The 20712-nt window shown below is 44.4% G+C and overlaps 1 protein-coding gene across 1 annotated transcript in view; it reads right to left on the bottom strand.

Annotated features, from left to right (window-relative positions):
- LOC130106950 (ankyrin repeat and SAM domain-containing protein 1A-like) overlaps positions 1–20712 on the bottom strand; it is a 131158-nt gene that overhangs the window by 66773 nt on the left and 43673 nt on the right. The window contains exons 5-12 of the mRNA XM_056273305.1: positions 15357–15653; positions 14227–14302; positions 13959–14060; positions 13772–13858; positions 12401–12570; positions 11850–11912; positions 8015–8147; positions 4675–4718 (exon numbers count right to left, since the gene is read on the bottom strand). Of these exons, the coding sequence (XP_056129280.1) occupies positions 4675–4718; positions 8015–8147; positions 11850–11912; positions 12401–12570; positions 13772–13858; positions 13959–14060; positions 14227–14302; positions 15357–15653 (972 nt within the window). The remainder of the gene's footprint in view (positions 1–4674; positions 4719–8014; positions 8148–11849; positions 11913–12400; positions 12571–13771; positions 13859–13958; positions 14061–14226; positions 14303–15356; positions 15654–20712) is intronic.

Genomic DNA, 20712 nt, shown 5'->3' on the forward strand with positions numbered 1-20712 from the left:
ACAACAAACCTCATAACAATCCACTGTGCTACCAGCTGGAAGGGCTGGGTAATTATTCAATATTCATCGTCTTTCAACAATATTGTATCGAGGTGAAATTCAGACGTCATCGGATATGTCAATGGATGCCTAAAGGGCGATGTGACCAAAACGTAGCATTGAATAAGTACTTGGGAGTTTCACTTTTCAGTGTGCGGATGTCCTCATAGTTCTGTTATCATTTATCCTTTCTTTTTTTTCTCCCTTTTTCTCCTCAATTGTACTTGGCCAATTACCCCACTCTTCCGAGCTGTCCCGGTCGCTGCTCCACCCCTCTGCCAATCCGGGAAGGCCTGCAGATGACCACATGCCTCCTCCGATACATGTGGAGTTGCCAGCCGCTTCTTTTCACAGTGAGGAGTTTCACCAGGGGGACGTATGATGTGGGAGAATCACACTATTCCCCCCAGTTCCCACTCCCCCCTGAACAGGCACCCCGACTGACCAGAGGAGGCGCTAGTGCAGCAATCAGGACACATACTCACATCCAGCTTCCTACCCGCAGACACAGCCAATTGTGTCTGTAGGGATGCCCGACCAATCCGCAGGTAACACGGGGATTCGAACTGGCGAACCCCGTGTTGGTAGGCAATGGAATATACCGCCACGCCACCCAGACGCCCATATTTATCCTTTTTCAATGGTATTGTATCAGGATGAAGTTTGGATATTAACATATTGTGTTACGCAATTTTGTTGTCTAAATGAATAATAATAAGAATCTTAGCTAAAATTTCTCAAAAAATGGGGCCAGAAATATTGAAGGGAGTGTTATTCAAAAACTAGCTTTGGTTTGATATTATACTTTACATTACCAAACAGTTCAATGTGATCAACCTCGGTCGGATTCTTAAACATGGCAGTTTTGCGTATGTAAGTAGATATTGTGTAACATTCTCTGTGATTAACATGCTAATAATTACAAGTGTAATCATCCAGGTGGTCTAATATGGCAAACAGGCAACATCCTGGAGATAGCCTTAATTACAGTGCTGTTGGTTTGCCTGCATCATTTGTCGATGACGCAGTGCTGATCAGACGGCTGCTGATTATAACAGAAGAAGACACTGCACTGCTCGTTCTTCACGATGACACAGCCGAGGTGCACAGCAGAACCAATACTAATGGCATAATAAACATATGAGCAGAGATTACGGGCAATGCTAATAGCACCGCTAACTGGATGATAAAAAATGAGAAGGCAATATAACAAGATATGACACCATAATAAACAGAAAGAAGGTGTTTACGGACATCTCTTGGTGCCAGGTCCAGCGGGGATGACACTAAAAAGTGATATAGAATAAAGAAGAGTGGGAAGGGAAGAAGGAGGGACTAAAATCTAACTTAATAGAGATGCTCACAGATGGACAGTGAATGTTGGTGTCACAGCAATATTTCGTGATGAAGCGCCGGGAGGAAGATATACAAGCAGGAACCAGCTGGAGTTAAAAAAAAAAAACCCTGATGTTTGGAGATATGGGACAGATGTGCCATGCTTTGATTTACTACAGAGAAACAAACAGGGAGGATCCCTTGCAAGCTCTTTTGCTAACACAGATGACACTCTCTCACCACAGAGTCCATCAGCTTCATCCTATAGCCTTCAACCAGAGTGTCTGCAGGTTGAACAGAGTTAAATTGAATGCTTTTTGAGACCCTTTTAAGGTCAAATAATAAGAATTTTAAGACCGATAATTATTTGAAAAATCACACAGGAGGGTTTTGGTCAACATGGGCATTTCTAGGATTTTTTTTTTTAAACAGGGTTGTGCAAGGAGGCCATAATTTGTTGAGTCTTATTTATATTCGTTTTAGTACAGCCAGCTCCATAAATTTTAGATTAGTGAGAATACTTTTTTTTTTGGCAGGGGGGCTCCCCCCTTTTTCTCCCCAATTGTATTCAGCCAATTACCTCACTCTTCCGAGACATCCCGGTCGCTGCTCCACCCTCTCTGCTGATTTGAGGAGGGCTGCAGACTACCACATGCCTCCTCCGATGCATGTGGAGTCACCAGCCGCTTCTTTTCACCTGACAGTGAGGAGTTTCACCAGGGGACGTAGCACGCGGGAGGATCATGCTACCCGCCCCCCCAGTTCCCCCTCCCCCCTGAACAGGCGCCCCGACCGACCAGAGGAGGCACTAGTGCGGTGACCAGGACACATACCCACATCCGGCTTCCTACGCGCAGACATGGCCAATTATGTCTGTAGGGACGCCCAACCAAGTTGTAGGTAACATGGGTACTCGAACAGGCGATCCCCGTGGTGGTAGGCAACGGAATAGACCGCAATGCTACCACTACGTTACCCGGACACCCCGTGAAAATATTTTTTGACTGTTCTGTTTGGCAAATTACTATTTGAGCTTTACATATAGTACAGCCTAATAATGACAAGCTGACACTGGAATTCAACCTCATTTTCACCGCGACAATTCATATCTTAAGTACAGATTCAATTAACAAAAAAGAGACATTACCAATTACTATAATGTACATTCAATTCGAGCCAAGTCAAATGAGTCAGTGCTAGACAGGATGGTGCTGCTATGAAGACGTAGACCTGAAGAAGATCATTTCCCTTTCATTTTTTCTCCCGATATGTATATCTGTCTCTCTCTTGCGCTGAAGGTTAAGTGTAAAGGTAAGTACTGCATATTTGGTTCAGCACAAAGGCAATCATTCAGTAGGAATTAGGCAGATGTAGAATGAGAGGATTCTAATAACAGTTTCCTGTAGATCAGATAGTAAGTGATTAGAAAGTTAATAAAGGGCATCCAGGCAGCACAGCTGTCTATTCCGTTGCCAACCAACACAGGGATCACCGGTTCGAATCTCCGTGTTACCTTCTGCTTGGTTAGGCATCCCTACAGACACAATTGGCCGTGTCTGCGGATGGGAAGCCGGATGTGGGTATGTGTCCTGGTCACTGCACTAGCGCCTCCTCTGGTTGGTCGGGGCGCCTGTTCAGGGGGGAGGAGGAACTGGGTGGAATAGTGTGATCCTCCGATGTGCTACGTTCCCCTGGTGAAACTCCTCACTGTCAGGTGAAAAGAAGCGGCTGGCGACTCCACATGTATCATCGGAGGCATGTTGTAGTCTGCAGCCCTCCCCGGATCAGCAGAGGGGGTGGAGCAGCGATCGGCACGACTCAGAAAGCAGGGGTGATTGGCCAAGTACAATTGGGGAGAAAAAGGGGGGAAAAAAATCCCCCCCCCAAAAAAGTAATAAAGATAATTGCAGCAGGCAAATATACATTCAGAATAAAGGTGCGTTTTATGTAGGTTTAAGCTTTCATAGGCTATTAAAAATCTTTGACTATGCTGCAGAAGACCTCAACTAAATCTGACAAAAAGAAATAAATACAATGGGATAAAGTTTTTATGTTGAAATCAATACCTCATAAACTCAATTGTGATATTATGATATTATGATTTTATCTTTTTTTATGCATGCTCAATAATCCAGGTAAAGAAATCACAGAAAGTTGAATCAGTTCATCTGGACACAATGTTTATTGAGAGAGAAACGTTTCATCAATCACCTAAGTGACCTCTTCAGTCTCAATTGACTGCAGGTATCCCCACCCTTATACTATATATTGAGATGGGTGCTTTCCGAACACCGCGTCTCAGTTGCTTTCCTGTCTAAGGACAGGATGTTGTGTTGCCGTAAAGCCCACTGAGGCAAGTTTGTAATTTGTGATATTGGGCTATACAAATAAAATTGACTTGACTTTCAAACCCCAAAAAACACTGCACCAGAAATTGGTCGGAGGATTGGGCCCCCCGGCACAAACACAGCAGTTTAGTGTACGCTGTTAAGTGCCAGGAGGATTGTCGTGACTTGTACATCGGGGAAACCAAACAGACGCTGGCCAAGAGGATGCGCAACATAGAAGAGCTGACACGTCAGGCCAGGACTCCACAGTCTACACCCATCTACAGGCCAGTGGACACTCTTTCAAGGATGAGGATGTGCACATCGTTAGTAGGGAGGAACAATGGTTTGAACGGGGAGTCAAAGAGGCCATCTATGTGACGAGGGATCAACCATCCCTGAACCTGAACCCCCCTAAGAGTACATCTGTCATCACCGTGATTGCAACTATTCCCCACTCCTCTGTGTATAGTACACATGATCACGGTAATTTGCATAAGAAACCAATCATTGTTTTCGGTTATTATGCCACTGTATTGTGTATAAGGGTGGGGATACCTTCAGTCAGTTGAAACTGAAGAGGTCACTTAGATGAGTGATGAAACGTTTCTCTCAATATATGTTGTGTCCAGATGAACTGATTCAACTTTCTGTGACTAAGACATGTTAAGATGCTTTAAGGACCATCAGATACCCTGTTCCATGCTCTTAAAAAAAACTACAAACGATTTTCAGGGTGGTGTTGTCTAACAGCAAAATCCTCGCTCCATGTGTCTTTAGCACTTGCAGAGATCTTACAGTACGATTCTGGTAACAACATGGCAACTCATCTGCACAAATACAGAATCTATGACCATACTGGCTGTATGATCCCCAGCCCTGAAAAAGCTCCAGAGGTGCACAGATTGGCTGATGGAGGGTTGAAGACAGAAAGAGAAGGGTGAATAGAGGAAAGTGTTTTCTTTTTTTATACCTGAGGTAGGACACTGTTGGAAGACTGGGCTGCGGTCTTCTCATCTAAAGGGTGAGAGAAGATAAGGATCAAGTCATAGTTTGGGCATATAAATGTCAACTTCATACCATTCAATGCTGAATTAATCACCATATTCCCTGAGTTACAGATACCATAGTGCAGGTTGTGATTGCCAGTAGAGGCATTATGCTGAGTGAATGGGGGAGTGATGTATAATAAAACCATGTATTAAACATGGAGGCATGTCAGGCTAACACCCAGACAGACCTAAGATTAATTTCTGTCTTTTACACAGGTACGAGTACTGAGGCCTGACAAAGTGGCCCTTGAACAGGAAAAAAAACCTACCTCATCATTAAACATTTCTGTCAAACCCATTGGTAGAAGAAGAACGTGGGTAATGAATTGGACATTCCATTTTACTGACATCATTATTCATCCAAATAAGGGGGACCTTGACTAAATCAGTGATTAAACTCCAACCTTTCAGCCCGGTATCGTTTCTAATGCTGGCGGTGAAGTTGACTGAGCTAAAAAGCCCTGGGAGAGGCTTTTAAAACATCTACATCAACAGCCAACCATCAAAATGGCCTGCTAATTTAATCCCCTTTAATCCAATTACATGAAGCGCCACTCACCAGCCAGTGCTAAGGAGGCCCAGTTTATGTACAGCAGGGGAAAAAAACAAAAAACCCTCAAAACTGTTCAGCCTTTATTTTGAAGATTTTAGCTGACAAACTCATGCTGACAAGATTGTGAAATTGGCTCGTTTGTGAATTAACATAGAAAACATGCAGCACACAGGAGGAGAGCTCAAAGGAGTGGTTGGGAAAATGACCCCAGCTCCGCTCCGGGTCCTTTATATAATCCCGCTAGGAATGAGGGGTCACACTGTGAAAAGAGGTAGAGAGAGCATCTGTCGCATGTGGCAGCATAGCGCACGTACCAAGGGTGTGAGAGCTTGTCTAGACAAACCCCAAGAAAACCCTCCCAGAACAGACTGACATCCAAAGCAGGGATGTGCATTTGGCCTAATTTCCCTGTTCGAGTACCCGCATGAAATTAAAAACAAGTACTCAAGCACACGAGCACTCAGGTACACTCACCACAGGTAAGTCTTAGCATTTTATTGAAAGCTCGTGGCAAAGATTTCTCAATTCTCAATTGTCATGTCCATAACATAAGCATATGCAAACAAATTTAGTTTATTAACTAGGAGCTGGGTCATCTGCTCCACTGCAGTGAGCTCACAACACCACTAGACAGTGCTAGAAAGTGACATGATGGGAGATTGCTTTACATCCTCATGTTTTGTCTTTATACATATCATGACTTACGTGTCACAACTGTAATTATCAAAAGCCTTATTAAAATCAAACATATTTATTCAAAAAAGGATAAAAAGAATGATTTACTTGTATAATAAACAAAGTTATTGGTACTAATTGATATTCTAATAATTTAATTAACTTAATATCAAGTACATACATATGTATTTGAGACTCATATAAAGATATATGTAGGGACAAAACAACTTTAATACATAGCAGAACAAGCTTGTTTTGCGTGTCACGCACTCATCAGTTGCCAATGTGGGGTCGGACCCTTTAGTAGCCGCCCGTGGTGCGGGAGACCCGGGTTTGTGTCCCAGCTGCGGTGGTTCTCGGATGACCCCCTGAGTTCGCAACATCATCAGCTAACAATGTGTTACACATTGTTAGCTGATGAGTGTGTGACACATGAAACAAGCTTGTTCTGCTATGTATTAAAGTTTTTTTTCTTACATCTATCTTAATATTCCACTCCTCATTTGTTAAGCACTTTTATCAACACCATTGATGGTTTCCAGAAAAAAACGCTATACATATATATATATATACACTACCGTTCAAAAGTTTGGGATCACCCAAACAATTTCGTGTTTTCCATGAAAAGTCACACTTATTCACCACCATATGTTGTGAAATGAATAGAAAATAGAGTCAAGACATTGACAAGGTTAGAAATAATGATTTTTATTTGAAATAAGATTTTTTTTACATCAAACTTTGCTTTCGTTAAAGAATCCTCCATTTGCAGCAATTACAGCATTGCAGACCTTTGGCATTCTAGCTGTTAATTTGTTGAGGTAATCTGGAGAAATTGCACCCCACGCTTCCAGAAGCAGCTCCCACAAGTTGGATTGGTTGGATGGGCACTTCTTTGAGCAGATTGAGTTTCTGGAGCATCACATTTGTGGGGTCAATTAAACGATCAAAATAGCCAGAAAAAGAGAACTTTCATCTGAAACTCGACAGTCTATTCTTGTTCTTAGAAATGAAGGCTATTCCATGCGAGAAATTGCTAAGAAATTGAAGATTTCCTACACCGGTGTGTACTACTCCCTTCAGAGGACAGCACAAACAGGCTCTAACCAGAGTAGAAAAAGAAGTGGGAGGCCGCGTTGCACAACTGAGCAAGAAGATAAGTACATTAGAGTCTCTAGTTTGAGAAACAGACGCCTCACAGGTCCCCAACTGGCATCTTCATTAAATAGTACCTGTTAGAGCCTGTTTGTGCTGTCCTCTGAAGGGAGTAGTACACACCGGTGTAGGAAATCTTCAATTTCTTAGCAATTTCTCGCATGGAATAGCCTTCATTTCTAAGAACAAGAATAGACTGTCGAGTTTCAGATGAAAGTTCTCTTTTTCTGGCCATTTTGAGCGTTTAATTGACCCCACAAATGTGATGCTCCAGAAACTCAATCTGCTCAAAGAAGTGCCCATCCAACCAATCCAACTTGTGGGAGCTGCTTCTGGAAGCGTGGGGTGCAATTTCTCCAGATTACCTCAACAAATTAACAGCTAGAATGCCAAAGGTCTGCAATGCTGTAATTGCTGCAAATGGAGGATTCTTTGACGAAAGCAAAGTTTGATGTAAAAAAAATCTTATTTCAAATACAAATCATTATTTCTAACCTTGTCAATGTCTTGACTCTATTTTCTATTCATTTCACAACATATGGTGGTGAATAAGTGTGACTTTTCATGGAAAACACAAAATTGTTTGGGTGATCCCAAACTTTTGAACGGTAGTGTATATATATATATACACACACACACCCATACAAATATATATTTTAGCACAAATATGCCAACCATTTTCGAATACTTGAGTTATGAATGAGTACTTGGGTACTTGAGTGCACATGCCTCTCCCTAATCCAAATCCCAGATGTAAACCAAGAAAATACTCGCTGGACGCCGGAATAGAAAATGTATAATATGGTTCTGATAAATCACAGGATCGCTGTGGAAGCTGTAGCAGAGACCCGCTAGATATGAGCAGCCTATGAGCAAACCTTTGTGGGACTTTGTGTTCTGGCCAGGCGGTGGAACTTTCGTCTGTGCAGACAGCAGCAACTCATACGTGTGGTCCTCCTCCTCCTCCCCCGGCTCCCCTCGCTCCTCAATACTGCTATTAGTGTATAGAGCCTGGGAGATATGAATGAGATGAGAACCAAGAGGAAAGGAAAAAGAGAAAAGTGAATGAGAAAAATAAAAGGAGGGGGGATGACTCAGTTCAGTGGCTCCAGTTCTTTAGTATTCACAAAGCTGGTGCAGAATTCATACTCTCGAAAACAGCTCTGACAAGTCCTTCAGCAAGGTTACAGCTGTATCTGGTTCTGTGACTCCACAGCGCCACCCTGTGTTCCAACTGTTCTGTGTCCCAACTGTGCTCATCTGAAAAGCTTTGGTAAACTGGTACTATTCAATCATGTCACGGTGAGCTATTACATGCCCCCCTTTTTCTCCCCAATTGTATCTGGCCAATTACCCCACTCTCCCGAGCCATCCCGGTCGCTGCGCCACCCCCTCTGCTGATCCGGGGAGGGCTGCAGACTACCACATGCCTCCTCCAATACATGTGGAGTCACCAGCTGCCTCTTTTCACCTAACAGTGAGGACTTTCGCCTGGGGGACGTAGCACGTGGGAGGATCACGCTATTCCCCCCCAGTTCCCCCTCCCCCCTTGAAAAGGTGCCCTGACTGACCAGAGGAGGCGCTAGTGCAACCACATCCGGCTTCCCACCTGCAGACACGGTCAATTGTGTCTGTAGTGATGCCCGACCAAGCCGGAGGTAACACGGGGATTCAAAACGGCAATCCCCGTGTTGGTAGGCAACAGAATAGACCGCTATGCTGCCTGGAATCGCCTATGGGAATCGCCTCGGCATAACCAACTACAGACGCTGCAATGACACCACGTCTGTCAATGACAGACCTGTTGAACTGTGCACGGGGCATGCCCCCTCATATTACCATAGTCGATCAACCCCTCTCAAATCATTCTCGATTTCTTCCTGTGTGGAAACTATACAAGCTCCCTCAGCAAATCTGGGCTATCTGTAATTGGCTATTTAATTTCCTGACAGGCAGGGCCCAGACTGTGAGAATAGGTAAAACATACTCAACTATATTAATTCTTAGGACCGGTGCACCTCAGGGCTGCTGTCTCAGTCCCCTATTGTACAGTTTGTTTACACATGACTGTGTTGCCAAATTTGACAATAACAGCATCACTAAATTTGCAGATGACACCACAGTGATTGGACTAAAGCAACAGTGATGAGAGGGCCTATAGGAGGGAAGTGGAAGATTTAACCATATGGTGCCATGACAATAACCTCTCTCTAAATGTCAATAAGACAAAAGAAATCATTGTTGACTTTAGAAAGATCAGAGAAAATCACATCCTTATTTCCATCAGTGGGTCATCAGTTGAAATTGTGGACAGTTTTAGATTTCTTGGCTTACACATCACGGAGACCCTCACGTGGTCTCTAAACACCAACTCCATCCTCAAGAAGACACAGCAGAGACTGTATTTTCTGAGGTGTCTCGAGAGTTTTGGTATGAGTACCAAAACTCTTATGAACTTTTATGACAGTACCATGGAGAGTGTCTTGGCAGGCTGTACCACAGTGTGGTTTGGCAATCTGACAGTTCAGGACTGCAGACTGCTTTAATGGACTGTAAAGACAGCAGCAAAAATCACTGGCATGGAACGACCACGACTTCATAATATTTACACCACTCGCTGCAAAAGGAAAGTCCAAAGCATCATTAAGGACACCAGCCATCCCGCTCATGTTCTGTTCTGCTCCTGCCATCTTAAAAACGTTACCAGAGCATCAAATCCCACACCACCCGTCTCAGTAATTGCTTCTTTCTACAGGCAGTCAGGTTGCTGAACAGTTGACACATCCATATGCACCTTACATTGTTGTGTTATCGTGTAGGTTTCTTTATATTTTCTGTATTGTGCATATGTATGAATTCATGTGTACATAGTCTAAGTGGGTCTGTAGTTTTTTTGGGGGGTGGTGGTGGTGTGTACTTGTGTCCTTTGTCCTTTTGTCCTTTGTGATAAGACAGCGATAACCAACCAGAGCACAAGAATGTCATTGTATTCCAAATACACAACAATAAAGTTTAACCTGAACTTGTGCTCAAGATGGTGGAGTCAGCCTACAACCATCCGACAAGTGGAGCTTTTGGCTTTTCACCCAACTCCATTCTCCTCAGTGGAGGAGCAGAGGCTTAACACGTTATGCCCGACGCAGGCTCTGCATATGTATATGCGTAGGACAGAAGGGCTCAGGAAAGAAGATCTGTTGTTTGTGTCATGAGCCACTCCCCATAAAAGTAAGCCATCGCTCCTCGAAAGGCTGTTCCACTTGGTTGTGGAGGCCATATCACTGGCCTATAGCTGTAATGGTTTGGAGCCCCTTCGGGGTTTGAGTGCTCATTCCACTCGTTCATGGGCCCTGTTCAAGGGAGTTTCTATACAGGAGGCCACACCTCCCACTTTTGTAATGTTTTACAGGCTGGATGTCTTAGGACCATCCTTGGCACAAGCATCGTTAGAGGCAAATGTTCCAGGGTCCATGTGATAAACACAACCTGGCTCAACATTGCTTATGGCTTCGGGTAATTTATACGTAGACACGGCAAGAAACCGGTCTAGAATGATTTTAGAGGGGTTGTTCGACTGGTAATACGAGGGGGCATGCCCCGAGCACAGTTCGACCTGTCTGTCACTGACAGACGTGGTGTCATTACAGCTTCCGTAGCTGATCACGCCGAGGGGATCCCTATAGTGAATTACCTCACTCTGTTATCAACGAACTGATTATGTTGAGTAACCCAACGTTTTCAAATACAACCTGACACTACACTGGCTGATTTCAATGGGTGTGTCGGATGGGTCTGGTTTCCACTCCATTTAAATCCATCACATGAAACGGCTAATGCTGCTTATGCCAACCTGAATGCAAAATGTATTGTAATGAGACAACTCATCCTTAAGTCAGAATCAGCTTTATAAAAAAATTACTAATAAAATATGAAGAATGTTAATATAGCAAAACAAGTAATAGAATGTGTGCATAAATGGTCACTACACCATAATCTGTGTATGTGTGTGTGTGTGTGTGTGGGGGGGTGGGGTGGGGGGGTGGGTGGGTGGGTGCTTCAGACTAGATCGAATATCTTAAAATCAATCCATTTTATCTTGTTTCAATATTTCTGGTCTTTCACATAAACGAATGACTTGATCTTGTTTCCAGTTGAAATATCTTGCTGCACATTGCAGATTATTTTAATGACATTGGGGATTTTTTTTTAAATATGCTAAATTTTGTCTCAGTTTTGACATTGCATTTTTGCAGTGTACTTGATGATACTGTGTTTACATGCGTGACATGTCCCCATGGTCAGCCACAGCCCAGACTGAGCATGCTCACTGATTCTCTTCACTCCTTTCTCCTTTTCATTTCTCTGCCTTTCAAGATTTTTCTCTCTTTATAGTGCATGCCATAGTCGGAGGAATATTTATGAATGAATTAGTTTGATTTGAGCAGCGAGCTGGAGGAGAAGAGTCCTAAAAAGTGGGGTGGTATTGACAGCACTGACATCCTAAGAGGTAGACAGACATTAGCCAACACCCCCGCAATCAAACATTTTAAAGGTAGCCTCTAAATAGAATAGTTTTCTTGTATGAAAACTGAAATAGTGATTTCTAACTCATATTAATATTGTTGATGTACAAGAGGTTCTGTAGTGGTGTAGGAGTGAATGCCCATAAGATTAAGTGACACTTTGCTACTCAAAATCATTATCCTTGCTCCTCACCTCTGAGCTCATCTCTTCTTCAAGACCAGGTCCAGTGTGTGAAGCGTGGCCCAGGCGATCTTTCTGTAAAGGATGTGGATATAATTGAGCAGTTATAAGAGTAAAAAAAGCCAACTTGTCCCACTGGGTAGACTTGGGAGAAGCTGGGGTGGGATGTTCAACCACAACACAACCACCATCTATAAATATAGATATAAAGGTATAAGGATATAAAGATATAAAGGGGTATAAGGATATAAAGGGGTGTAGATGTCCTCCACATCTACACCCGTTTATATCCTTTTTATAAACGTGAAAGTGGAGATGGGCTGAAAACAAGTGCTTACTTACTCTAAACAGGGTAAATAAACAGCTTTGCGGTTTCCAGTATAACTGTATACCACAAGCAGCAAATAAGTATTTGAAACCAAACCACAAGAGAGTGGCGCAGTGACACTGAAACCACTATTACCCTCTAGTGGGCATCCTGAAATGGTGCCACCACCTTGAGACCCCCTGGCAACGATTGCATGTTTACAATGGTTGTGTCTGTCAGTTCAAGTGGCACCTACCTTGCCAGCTTCACTATCTGGTCGTCCAGAGTCCCGGTCAGAGGACTTGCCGCTGGCCAGGCTGTCCAGAGAGTGGCAGGAGGTGGCTTCAAACAGAGCCTCATATGGGCTCTCCTCCTCAGGCCCTGGGGCCAGCCCAGAGATCAGCTCGCTCACCTTCTCCATGTCAACTGCAAACAGACAGACACATATGTGCATACAAGCGCATGTACTGATCCAAAGGTCCTATGAAAGGGACCTGCCCTTATAGATCTGCCCTTATAGAACACCTAAACCCTATATAACTTTTGGGAGTTTGCCACCCTCTAAAGGTGAAAAGCCTTCTGTAAGTGCTGAGCTGATCATGTGTGTAGCAATTAACAAGCATTAACCTTTGACAACAGTCAAGAGTTTAGTCAATACTGGCTCATTAGCACACCTAAATCAAAGCATACTCACAAAGCGGTATGGGGTCAAGGTGCACTTTATTCAATTTTTCTAGCAATTTACAAAAACATTTTTGTTTAATTTTGTGTTTTCAAAGTAATGTTTTTCTCTTCCAGGCAAATACAGTAAGGTTTTTATTAATGTCATCCTGCACTTTAAGGCATACACTAACAAAAGTGTCCGGTGAATTGGGGGCGAGATTGAGGGGAGACAAGTGATCTACCACCAAACTGAAACTAGTCAATAGTATATCAACATCTGCACTGCTCTTAAAATGCCGGGCCGTGGGGAAATCCGGGTAGCATAGTGGTCTATTCTGGTATTCCTACCAACACGGGGATTGCCGGTTTGAATCCCCATGTTGCCTCCGGCTTGGTTGGCCGTCCTACAGACACAGTTGGCCGGGTCTGCGGGTGGGAAGCTGGATATGGGTATGTGTCCTGGTCACTGCGCTAGCACCTCCTCTGGTCAGCCGGGGCGCCTGTTCGGGGTGGAGGAGGAACTGGGGGAATAGCGTGATCCTCCCACATGCCTCGTCCCCCTGGCGAAACTCCTCACTGTCAGGTGAAAAGAAGCGGCTGGCGACTCCACATGTATTGGAGGAGGCATGTGGTAGTCTGCAGCCCTCCCCAGATCAGCTGAGGGGGTGGAGCAGCTATCGGAATGGCTCGGAAGAGTGGGGTGACTGGCCGGAAAAAAATGCAAAAAGAGAAAAAAAGAAAGAAAAGAAAAAATGCCTGGATGTGATTGGCTGTTAGTCAAACCAAATCCCCCCCTTTAAAAACACTACCCAACTGTTCCGTTTCATTCAGATACATGTCAAACCATGGAGGTATACGTTGCTTTAAATGCCATTTCTTGTGAGTTTTAAATGCCAAAAACCTGTGGCTAGGAACCCGTGTTTGCTGTCTGTATTTTCATCACTTCTAACTTGTGAGTCTTTACCTTTTTTCCGTGGGCTAGGACTCTCCTGTGGTGGTGGGATCGGTGGAGGGGGAAGGTCGATGTCAGGGGGTTTTCCAGCCATGTGAGCTGCAAACACACAAACCCAACAGCATTTATTAAAAGTACTTGATAAAAGGATCATTTACACCGCCGCTCTCTGTTTGCATGCAAAATCTTTGGTTCCTACCTTGAATGAGAGCAGCTATCTGCCTGCTCTTTTGGGAGGGCATATCTCTGACAGTGTCCAGCGCTGTCAGGCCCTTATAGTCAACCATGTTTACATCGACACCTGGGACAAGGACAGTACGACAGCCAGTGAGTCAGACGCATGGGGTTATGGTTCATACACTGATTAGCTCTGCTGATGGCGTTTTCATTGCGTCGAGTAGTGCCTTTGACTTTCACTGAAAATGGCATGTGGTTTGAATAGTAATCCTGTGGCATGGACGTCTGACCTGCACTGAGAAGTTTCTGCACCACATCCGTCTTCCCAAACAGAGCCGCTTCGTGGAGGGCACTGCCCTTCTCCGTCTGCACACGAAGTCAAAGAAGAGGATGGAGAAAAAGACAGAAAGACGGAGACAAAGATGGAGAGAGAGGCAGAATCACATGCAAGAGGAGAAACCCACGTTATAAAGAGAAGTGAGAAAAGTAAAATTCTGAGTAAACACGCAACATGTGCTGGACATTAACGGATATTTTCATGCTAGCCACTTATCTGACCCATTCTCTGCTCAGAGAAGGGAGAAGCAAAGGAGTTAAAGTGTCATGGATGCAAAGAACATCTGCTGCGTGACTTTGTTGTGAAGAGAACGACATGGGGTCATTGTCTTAAGCTTGTAATTGGAAAGTAGGAACATTTTGGCTTGAGTGTTACATATCATTTTGCATCATATCCTGACTGGAGGCTTAAAAGTGGCATTGTAAAACGGATGCTTCTGCACTGGTTCAACACAGTTCTTTGACACTGCCAGTTAGCTGGCTGATACTTTAACCTGCAGGAAATTCTTTTCCAGCATCCTAAATCCAGCATCCTTAAATAAATGGCTGGCCAGCTATTTATGGTCTACCACCCTTGTCAATTGCACTATGGACAATTATTTGGTTCAGGAACAACGCAGATCATTTTCCAGCTCACAGGGCCATTCTAATTGAAACCTGCAGGAAACAGGGCCTGAAGGACTCCTAACAGACTCCCAGTGATGCCGAGAAAAGGAGGACAAAGTAGAGGAAAAAAATAGCTATACAGACAGATGGATGGCACAGCTTAGCACAAACTAAGAGCCATTGTTCTTATCAGGGGGAGTTAAACCGGCTCTGCTATGACAACACAGCACTGCCATCACAGACCGAGAACTTGCGAGTTTGACAGATAGACTAAAGAAGAAGCGAGAGGAAGTCCTGCCAGGAGAGATTAAGCTAGCCAACATGACTCAAGCCATGACAGCATATTCACATTTGAAAATTGGGAAATACTTGGTTCATCCCAAAGAGTTATACACATGAGACCTACAAGTTCACACCCATATGCCTACACACAGACAGGTGCACCTGTGCACGTGCGCACACACACATACACACACACCTCATAATTGATGTCCATGCCAGCATCCAGCAGCACCTCCACCACAGACAGGTGTCCGTTGCGTGAGGCCAGGTGCAGCGGTGTGTGTTTCTTGGTGTTACAGCTCAGCAGGTTCGGGTGGGCGCTCAGCAGCAGCTTGACGACCTCCAGGCGGCCGTAGAGGGCGGCCAGGTCTAGCGGCGTCTCAAACTTGTTGTTCCGCATGGTGGGGTCAGTCAGCTCCTCCAGAAGCAGCCGGACCACCTCGGAGTGGCCGTACTGGGCGGCACAGTGCAGCGGCGTCTCATTGTCATTGTTCTGTTGGATGAGGAGGGTTGGGGGTGATGGCAGAGTGAGTGGCAAGGAAGAGAGAGAAAGAGAGATAGCATAAGTGAATAGAAACACCGATGTAAAATGACGCAGAGGTGAAATGGAAAGGGGAGTGAAGGAGGCGACAAGGAGAGAAAGGGGGGTATGTGGTGAATCATGGTGGTTAATAATGAGTAAGAATTGGTGACTCATAAACAAGATTCACAGTGAGGTTAAGCCAATCCGAGCCCACCACATTAGCAGATTAAAAGGTCATGGAAATAATAGCACCAATCAGAATGAAGCACATCGGTGAGGCCCAGGGGAAGGTCCGGTTGAGTTTGTGTGTGTGTGTGTGGGGGGGGGGGGGGGAGTATATGAGGTGCTAATGAGGGCCAGGTGGTGTGGAACTGCCCTTGGATGGCAACTACATGGCAGCAGCAGATGCAAATGGGCAGATGGCAGAGATGTGGGCCACTTGGACCATGGCTTAGAGAAGTGTTGGCGCTGCATGGTTATGAAGGGTGAGGCTTGGTCTTTTACTCGCCACCCCACCCCATCTCACCCCACCACCCACCCACCCATCAACCCCCCCCCCTTTGCATGCTCTATCACACTTTCACACACACCCCGTAACAGCAGGTTCCCTCTACAGCACTGTGCCTACTGGAGAACTACATAATAATAAATCAACTTTGGATATCTTTTTTTTTACATGTATTAGATGACCAAAAGAAACAGGACTTACTATTATCAACCATTAGTAACCCGAAATAAGAGTGATTAATGTAGGAGTAGAACTGTGTGAGGCAGTAATCATTATTTTCCTTAATGGTTACAAAAGAAGAGTTATATAATACACTGACTAAAGACAATGACCCAATTTTTATGCACAATGTTGTCATCATTATCGAAGCCTCGTACGTAAGAAAGTACTGAGACATTTCTATCTGGATATAAAAGCAACGCAGATTTACTTTACAACAGGGCTGAGCAGAGATGTGACAGAGGGCCCAGGATTAAAGAGTAAAATATGGGGAATGGGGCTGCGTGTATTGTGAACTGTACTGGTCTTGTGTATGACATAATAATCACATAAAGAGAAAGGAATAGAGAAAGCATTCTATAAATTTCTTATCAACAGCTGCCGAAGGACTTGTGTTGTCCTTATGTTCACTTAGCACATCGACAAGACGGGAGAGAACCTGCCCAACGCCTTGGTAAAAACAAAACAGATATTAGAGGGGAAAAAAAAAACAAAATCTCTACACCAAATAAGCTTAAACGCGCATGCATTCTGGAAACCACATATTATGAGATGATTTGGTTTTAAAATGGATCTTACACAGGATAACAATAAACTTTATTCCTACGCATATGCTCTATATTACTGATATACGGTCAAACAACCCGACTACTCGTGACGGAAGCACTTCTGTTGGGGGCGTCGGTGCAGCTATTCATTATTGGGGCAGTTTAAATTAAAACAATGAAAATATAACAGTAAGTGATAACAGAATTGACATACTGGACATGCGTCAATGCCCAACAATCAAAGATTAGCCGTACCAAGAATCGCCAGCAGGGGGCAGCCACTGCAACCCATGAACTCAGCTGGGGACTCAGTCCAAAATACTGACCAACAAATGACACACTAACAGGATGCATAGTCATCACTAAGACAGGCATGACTGTGTTATATTACTACAGAGGAAGGTTTTGAATAGTACTGAAAGAAAAAAAGACACTATCCTGCCTAGAATTGGGATGAAAGTATATGAGGGTGACAGCCAGAGCAATGAACTCTCATAGGCAGTAACTCAATATTATTAATTGTTTTTCAGTGGTATTGTATCAGGACGAAAATTGAATATTGTCATATCATGATACACAGTTTTGTTGTGTAAATGAATGATATATAAGTGTATACCTCCTCCTACTCTTTTTCGAACAGGTAACAAATAATCTGATGTATATGGAGATCTGTTCGCTGAGTTTGATATGTGGATTTGTCGATCACTTCAGATTATGGCAATGGATTATCTATATGTTATATCCTGCTTGTTTAAATGTTTGAAATAAATCATCATTCATTCATGTATTCATATTGAGAATCTATTATGTAAAATTTCTCACAAAATGAGGTCACAAATATTTGAAGGAGCGCTATCTGATAACCAGTTTTGGTTTGATATTATTTTCTACATTACCAAACAGTTCAATGTGATGAACTTCAGCTGGATTCTTAAACATGTTATCGCATATGTAAGCAGATATCTTGATCTAAGTATTGATATTGTGGTTAATTCCCCATGGTTATCAGGACAGTAACAGTTCCCATACACTCATGCTGTCTGCAGCACTGCATGAGAGTATTGAAAATCACAGCTCGAGGCACGAGAGAATTATAAACATGGCAGTCGCGGCATGTGTGCACTCTGCAAATATGCTCTACGTAATTTACCACTCCTTTGTGCTAGCTAGTCGATGCTATGCATACGGGTGTGGCAGATAGTGCCAGCTTTTGCAGAAGCACATGCCCTGAAAGTCATTCATACTGGAAATACAGACAGCCACCTACAAAGAGGCAGCCAGCTGGCGAGAGCGGGCCCACACATGGACGTGGAGGATGCCAGGTCGGGCGACTCCCCCTGGGACGAGGCAGCTGCGACTGTATTATAGTCGCCGCAGTACGGACACCGTGTGGACGGGACGAGGCGGCAGACACAGCCAGGTGTCGCCAGGCCATTCATAATATTCACAAAGACCTGACACCAGATGGATGGATGGGAGGCAGCAGGTAGAAGATGGAGGGATCGAGAGTGAGGGGGAGGGGGGGCGAGGGAGGTTATTGTACAAATATTGTTAGACCGTTTGTCTAACAATATCTTAATAAAGCTTTTTGAAAAAGAAAACTGGAATTGAGAGAGACAGGCAGACAGACAGACAGACAGAGAGAGAGAGAGACACAAGACAGAGAGAGACAGACAGAGAGACAGACAGACAGAGAGAGACAGAGACAGACAGAGAGACAGAGAGAGACAGACAGAGAAAAAGAGACAGAAAGACAGAGAGAGAGACAGAGAGAGACAGAGAGAGAGAGACAGACAGACAGACAGACAGACAGACAGACAGACAGACAGACAGACAGACAGAGAGACAGACAGACAGAGAGAGACAGAGACAGACAGACAGAGAAAAAGAGAGAGACAGACAGTGAGAGAGAGAGACAGACAGAGAGTAAGACAGACAGAGAAAGAGAGACAGAAGGAGAGACAGAGAGAAAGAGAGAGGGAGACAGAGAGAATTTTTGAATTTTTAAAGAGAAAATGTTTGGAGGAGAGGGGTTGTGTGGTGGCAGAGCAGGTTACAGCTTGAGCTGAAAGTGGGGAGGAGGATAAAGAGGAAGAAGAACAGGAGGAAGAAGAGGGGGAGATTAGGAGGAGCTCCGCATTTACAAAATGACCCCTCCATATCCAGGGGACAGAGGCAGACTGGGAGACTCTTGCCTTGGCTGAACTGCACTGAACAAAAGAAAACAACATGCTAATAAAAAAAAAGCACTTCCAAAACAAAACCATGAATAATGGACGACCTACCTTTCCACTTACAGTCATGCTAGTGCTGCAGAAAAAGTTGACTTTGGGGATTTGATGACTTGTTTCTCCCCGTTTCCGCGATATTGTCTTTGCCCCAAAACAAATTAAATTCCCTCTCTCTCGCCAACTAAACACACAAACACAGTTACGCTGTCAACACACATTTTGTCCTAGTTTATCTTGTGCTGTGAGCACGGTAGATTAAAAATTCACACACACACACACAGGCAACAAACATGGATGGACACACAACACCCACACACCAACAAGCACACACGGTCTCCTTGCTGCAGGAGTGGCAGGGCCACACATTAAACAACACATCGTCTTGCATCAGTGTTGCCCTATTAACCAGTTTGTCATCATTCTCAACAAGCTTCTTTAGAGATCTGGTCAGGCTATGGCGATGACTTCAGCGACAGCACGCGTGCTGCGATCACACCAGCGTGACTCACAGCCTCTGACATGCAGGTCCACTGCCTCAGCACTAATCCCAATAAATCTTATATCAAAATTAAAGCAGTATATCATGCAAAGCATCCATAGCAAATTCCTCTACCACAGGCCGACAGAATCTCCACACTGCAGGGGTAAGTCCAGCTTAGTATGTGAATATGTATTACCCCCAACATGTGGCCTATTCTCACAGTACCAAAGAAGAAGAAGAAAAAAAAAACGTTTACAACGTTAACCCGTGCAGAAGGGAACGAGTTACCTCGACGTGAGATCACTGCTTACAGATTCTGCATGGAGCCTAGATGCCCCTTTCAGTCTGGGGTCCCTCATTCCTCCCCCTTTTACCAGTGTAGTGGTCAGTGCACCGCCGCTCTACGGTGATGTGTCAGCCAGCATCTGATCGTATTAACCATGGCTGACCAGTCACTTGACTCGAGGCCCTGCAGACAGGGAGCGAGCAGCAGCGTGACTCAGATGCACGCCTCGCATCGCCGCTCTCGATGTGAGCTACTGTGTTAAACAGGCTCTCACCATAGGGGCCCCACTGCAACCTCTGCAGGGACCCATCTGTAACACCATGCTGTTTCCCCTCGGATGTTTGACGTCTGCAACGTCTCGATTTTGGTTAAGAGACGAAAATCAAGCACTTCTTAATTATTTGCTGATCTATTTAAATCAGGGGTTGGCAGTCTTTTTAATGGCGTGACCCACCTGTAGAGGCAACTCTTATGGCTTGGGAGTCAAGACCCTCCCCAAATATTTCAAGCAGTAAAATAAGCAATAAATTCTCATAACCTGTCAGAATGAGATTTAATTAACATCCATCCATTATCCAAACCGCTTATACGAATTTGGATCGCAGGGATGCTGGAGCCTATCCCAGCAGTCATTGGGCGGCAGACGGGGAGACACCCTGGACAGGCTACCAGTCTATCACAGGGGACACACACACACACACACACACACACACACACACACACACACACACACACACACACACACCTAGAGACAAT

This window comes from Lampris incognitus, chromosome 2 (genome assembly GCF_029633865.1).
Source record: "Lampris incognitus isolate fLamInc1 chromosome 2, fLamInc1.hap2, whole genome shotgun sequence".
Taxonomy (NCBI): Eukaryota; Metazoa; Chordata; class Actinopteri; order Lampriformes; family Lampridae; genus Lampris; species Lampris incognitus.